The 6228-nt window shown below is 36.3% G+C and overlaps 2 protein-coding genes across 2 annotated transcripts; both read right to left on the reverse strand.

Moving 5' to 3' along the window:
- Positions 1-2509, reverse strand: LOC114525972 (nephrocystin-3-like). The gene has a single exon (XM_028547444.1). The coding sequence runs from the start codon at positions 2459-2461 to the stop codon at positions 200-202; it is 2262 nt and encodes a 753-aa protein (XP_028403245.1). The 5' UTR covers positions 2462-2509; the 3' UTR covers positions 1-199.
- LOC114525910 lies at positions 2509-4922 on the reverse strand. The gene is made up of 3 exons (XM_028547369.1): positions 4855-4922; positions 2599-3435; positions 2509-2534 (listed from the first exon to the last, which is right to left on the reverse strand). The coding sequence occupies exons 2-3, from the start codon at positions 3425-3427 to the stop codon at positions 2509-2511; spliced, it is 855 nt and encodes a 284-aa protein (XP_028403170.1). The 5' UTR covers positions 3428-3435; positions 4855-4922.
- Between the last annotated feature and the right edge of the window lie 1306 nt (positions 4923-6228).

Genomic DNA, 6228 nt, shown 5'->3' on the forward strand with positions numbered 1-6228 from the left:
TTTATATTTCCAGCCGATCATTACAAGGATAAAAACTACTTCTACTAGCTAAAATTGGAAAAAGTCGAAATCTTGTGCACATTAATGAATTAGTATGTAATAGTAAATTAATTAGTGTTGCGTTCTGTACATTAAAATTACTTTCATTTCGTAAAATCAGTGGTGAACCCGACAATAATCCCATTTAAAATCTTCCTCATTATTCATCATTCCCATCCTCACTCTGTTCACTCTCACAGGAGGAACCTTGTTCGTCAACAGAGGAAACGCTGGTGCTATGGCTTGGTCCTGGTAATTCTGATTTAATTTCGCGTGCTTTTTGTTGATATTCCTTAGCTTTCTCCATTTCACCTTTACGCATGCACGCACGACTTAGGTTCCCGTAGGAAGAAGCTACATCATCATGACTTGTTCCTAATTGTTCTATTCTGATTTTCAGTGCTCGTTCATGACAATCAATGGCAAGGTCTAATTCATCCTTATCCGCACACACCATACCCAGGTTATGGTAGGAATCGGCGACATCAATATGATTTGCACCTAATTGTTCTAATTGAATTTTCAGCGCACGTTGATGAAAATCCTTAGCTGTCTCCAGGTCATCTTTATCACTAAACACAGTGCCTAGGTTATTGTAAGAAAAAGCGATATCAACATGGTTAGGCCCGAAATGTTTTAATTGAATTTCTAACGCACGTTGATGAAAATCTTGAGCTTCATCCAGTTCACCATTATCACTACATACAGTTCCTAAGTTGTTCAGTGAAGATGCAATGTCAATATGCTTTGGCCCCAATTGTTCTAACTGAATTTGTAGAGCACGCTCATGATAATCCTTGGCAGTTTTCAGATCACCTTTGTCACTATATACAGTACCAAGATTGTTGTATGAAGAAGCTACATCGATATGGTTTGGTCCCAATAGTTCTAACTGAATTTTAAGTGCGCGTTCATGATAATCACCAGCCTTCTCAAGTTCACCTTTATCACTAAACACAGTAGCTAGGTTATTATATGAGGAAGCAACGTCGACATGGTTGGGTCCGAATTGCTTTAATTGGATTTCCAAGGCGCGTGTGTGATAGTTCTCGGCTTTTTTCAGGTCACCTTTATCGCTAAACACAGTTCCTAGGTTGTTGTATGAGGAAGCAACATCAATGTGGGTTGGCTCCAGTTCCTGTAATTGAATTTCTAGCGCCCTTTGATGATATTTCTCAGCTTTTTCCAGGTCACTTTTATCACTACACACTGTACCGAGGTTGTTATATGAGGAAGCGACATGAAGATGGTTTGGCCCTAATTGGTCCAATTGAATTTTCAGCGCACGTTGATGGTAATTCTCAGCACTGTCAAGGTCACCTTTATCACTAAATACTGTACCTAAGTTATTGTACGAAGAAGCAATGTTGATATAGTTCGGTCCTGGTTGCTCTAATTCAATTTCCAATGCTTTCTGTAGATAATTTTTCGCTTCGTTGAAATCTCCTAAATCATTATGTAAAAAACCAAGTTCGTTGTAAATAATCGCTAAACGAACGTCTTTTTCAGAATTCTTCCATAGTCGCATGTTGGAATTTTGAAATTCCATAGCCAGCCTAAACTCAGAAAATACACGTAAAGTTTGCCCAAAAAATAAATAGATCAGAGTAATTTCTGCTGGCTCAAAGCATAAACTGATGGAATGTAATGCATCCTCTTCAAATAATTCATTAACTTCCGTGTTAAATGTTTTCAAATGTGGTATTAATTTGATTTTATCTTCCCTATCCACAAAATAATGCATTGTTTGGACAACATCTTTCACAATATTTCGTCTGTTGCCATGACAAGCTACTTTGATTGCCTCGTGAACAACACGATGAAGGCGGATGTCTCGCTCTTTATTTCCAACGTGAATAAACAAGGAGCAATGCTTTATCGCAAGAAAAATTTCTTCGTCATCGGACTCTTTATCTTGTTGCAAAATGTATTTTAGAACAAGATCGCGTGGCAGTGGCTCAAAAGATATCAAAGAAAACAGATTGAATGTGTGTTTTAAAATCATACTACATTCCTGACACTTTTCCACGGCTAAAAGCACTGCTGCGGACATGGTGGACGAGTATGCAGAATTTATTCGGCGAAGAGGTTCTTCTGTTATTCTTCTTTTACCTTTTTTTAACTTTTCTAAATAGTCTAGCCATGAAAAATTAGGATTACAGTCTGGATCGAGAACTTGTCTCATGTACACTGCAGCTGCGGCCATTGCCAGAGGTTGACGATCCAACCTTTCTGAAACTTCATCTAAGATCGGATCTCCGCTATCCGTTTTCGATAGTAGAGCAAGAAGCTGGCGACAATCATGGTCATTCATGCCCAGGCTCAATGAAACATGCTTACAAAACAAACTGTCAGGTGGGACTGAAGTACTGTTTTGCGTCGTTAATATGATTTGACCATTTTTCAAAATCCTATCGCCCATCTTAGGAAGAAGTGACGAAATAAGCTCGAGATTCTCAACGTTATCTATTACAATCCACCACTTCTTCCAGTTCCTAATTTGAACCATCATTTGCGATCTTAGGTCTTTGATTTTCTCATTTTTTGACTTAGACGAGCTTAATATTCCTTCTAATACACTTTCGTTGCAATTTAACCGACGACAGAAATCTTCATAAGAGTAGAAAAGAGAGTCAACGTCTCTTCCGTCTAATGTCATTACAAACACCGATTCAGCTTGCCAATTAATACCGTTCCAAATATTTTCACAGACTTGCCTAGCTAGTTGAGATTTTCCACTTCCGGGATTCCCACTGATATAGAAATAGGTAAGTTTATCTCCGTTATCACAGCGTAACCTTCCGAGAACCTCTATCACCTCATGTACCTTTTCAGAACGTAGAACGACCTCATGATCCGGGTTAAGAGGAAGAACTTGAAACGATTTAAAACTGCTTCTATTCGTTTTCATTTGAATAATTTTTCTTATTGTAAGTCCTAAAGATTGAAAAGCATTTTCCACCCGAGTTATCATGGTTTTAAAATCCGCATCAGCGAGTTTACCTTCAGATATGTGCTTAATTTCATTTCTTAATGCTCTGAGATTGTCTACCTCAGTTTTGACAGTTGGATTAAGACTTTTTTTACCAATCGAGTTGGAGAAAAGAATTGCGTCGAAGAGGACAGAACAATCCCAGTCGTTTGTATCTCCGTCGTGAAATTTAGATTGGAATGTGTTCTTATTTGGCCTTGCTCGTGATTTCTCCAGATTAAACAACTGACTGCCACTTATGTTGGTGTTGTCCCATGCTCCCAACTTTGACTGGTAACGATTGTTCCATTCCCGAACAAAAATTTTCCTTAATTCTTCACTTACAACATTCGTAAAAATATCATCCATGAAAATATAGTTTCGTTTTTCGTTGTCTTCCCACGGTATAGTGGACATTTTGGATTCTAAAAACATACAGTCAAATCCTCTTAATATCGTAAATAACGTAAGATGAAAGAGTTTGGGAAGCATTCATAGTTTTAAGCTAAATGAATAATATACACCATTCAGTCTATTTAAATGTTTTTGCTCCATTTTATATAACTTCGCCGAATATCCTATTTTGATTATAGAAAAACGGATTTGACGATTCAAAGTTTTTGGCTTAGGTTTGAACTGACTATTTAAACATGAACGTCAAGCAGAACGTTGAAAAAGAGAATAAAATGCCAACATTTATTCCACTACTTTTTCAACATCTATTAAATTAAATTGGCACAGAGAATATCCTTGTGGTGTATCTAAATCCCTAAAGCAAAGCGAATTTAAGTCTGTTCTGAAATTCTTCAAGAAGAGTGAGTTATTTCTGTTGTGAACTCATGCGGTTTCTTTAATAATTTGTGAGCAAATTAAAATTCCGGATTTGTCATAGCTAAAACACTACAAGATTCGAATACTTTGATAAGAATCTTTACTCATTTCAAACAATTCATGATAAAAAAATCTATACAATTTTGCTACAACATCTTAATAAACAAGCGAATACGAAAGCCCAAATACCCGGTGCTAATTTATCGCAAAATACGAAAAGCACGTGAAATTAGGACTGGATACAAAACCCGGAAGTCGAAGCAAACACAAAAACACGAAAGCGAGGCAAATGTTGCATCCATAAATCTCGGAGAGACATAGCATTCAGCCGTGACGTCAGAATTAGAAAGCGAATATGTTCCATATATTGATCATGAAGTTGAAATTATACATACTTCACAAAAACTTCGCATGTGCATTTGAGTGTGTTTAAAAAAACAATAAATTTTTGTCTCAACCAATCACGAGCATGGTAGTTTTCAATCTTTCCTCAGTATAAAATAATTAAAATCCCTGCCTTGATTTGCCAACACTGCCCAACAGTAAGAAATTTAGTATAAGCATGAGTAAAAGCACCTAAACAGTCAGTTTTTTTATGATACAACTGTACTATACACAATATACATGTACTATGTTATTATATACATGACATACTGATCATGAATTTCACGTACAGTACTATATAAATGACAATAATCATACCACAGTGCACAGTACTATATTCATGACATACTGGGGAAATTCTAAATTTGCGATGGCCAATTGTGCAAATAGGGCAATTGATTGCTACTTTTTCTACACTTTTGCAAATGTCGCAAATTTGGTGATTGCGAGATTTGCCCTGTTTTGAGAAACAACGCCAAAGTGCTACTATACCCCAAGTGTGCATCAAGTAATATATGCTTGACTGCTAATAGAGCAATCACACAGTATATATTTCCTCTAGAAGAAGTGCTATATACTACCCCACCTATCCTGTCCAATGAGGAAAACCACACAGAAAGTAATCTTACCTAATATAGCACTTACAATTATAGAGAATCCTGCTGTCCAAATTGACAAAATCTTTGCTTCAACAATCTTGACAAGATCAACGTGCAATAAGTACACTTAGACAAGAATCAAGGATTTCTATCATTCTGGTTCTGTGATTATAAAGTTAGCCTGCAAAATATAATGATGCATGTGAACAACAATGTAATATTATTCTTCTTTCAGAAATGTAATCTACACTGCATGCATTTATTGGCTATTAATCAGTCTTCAGCAAATATGCTGAGACTGTACCCAAGCTAGGCCACTGTTAATCCCTGCAATCTGTTCACCTACACTTAGACAAATACCTTTCTGTCATTTTATTCATTTTGGGAAACTGTACTCATTTCAACCAATCAGAATTTATTGCTAAAAAATAGAAAAAATAATTATTTTAAACCTGTATACTGGAAATTTTTCAGACAAAGAGCAATCAAAATGAAGAATAATTGATATAGCTGCTAATAATCCTGTATGATTTAACTTCAAATAATGACCAGAAAATGTCATTAAAATCTACATCTACAGGATCAGCTGTGAGGTTGGTTATAATTCAAGTTGTTCTTAACTCCTCGGTATAGAAAAATGTTAAAATATATTACCGGCAGGCAGATCTGATAGACCGATGGGAAAAATGCAATTCTCCAACTCAATCCAGGTGGAAAGATGTTTACAAATCATGCATTTTGGGACTGTCAATGAGAGATGGCAATTGTGGAAGGATTACTGAATTATGCATTAGTGGTGAAATTTACCCTTTAGGAGTTGTATTCCTCAATCTTTCTTCTGGAGGAATTAAAATTTAAACCCCAAGAAATCTGTCTCCTGGGGATTTCCATTTTAAAAAATGCTACCACTTAACCATTTTTGGTCAAGGAGGCTATTCCAATAAGTAAATGTGTCATTAAGAACCCAGAATTGAATTCAGCCTGGGTGACTATAGTTTAGGGTTGACATTTTACCAAAGCTTCATTGCTATATAAGTTTAAGCTACACGACTTGAGGGCCCAAATTGGATTAGCTTCATTCATGCAGCTATAGCTCAAAATGCATGACAAGTTATCGTTCAAACGAAGAGACTTATGGTTGTTTGTATTAATAGACACACACACAAGCATAAGATATTTAATCCAAGGCTGAAAACGCTCCATATGTAATAAAGCCCTGACAAATATTTTGCTTCTAGGAATTGTACTCACGTAATTAATGCCCCTTGTGTCTGTATGTATATGAAAGTCCCACAGTCACAGGGTCGCGCTACCAAGAAATTCCAACTTTGCTGAGAAATCGTATTCTTAAAATCGCGAATTCTGAAATTCCACCAAGGCCAAGGGTTTTCATATTAATACAAT

This window comes from Dendronephthya gigantea, unplaced genomic scaffold (assembly GCF_004324835.1).
Source record: "Dendronephthya gigantea isolate DGI-Jeju-01 unplaced genomic scaffold, DenGig_1.0 000036F, whole genome shotgun sequence".
NCBI classification, from domain to species: Eukaryota; Metazoa; Cnidaria; class Anthozoa; order Malacalcyonacea; family Nephtheidae; genus Dendronephthya; species Dendronephthya gigantea.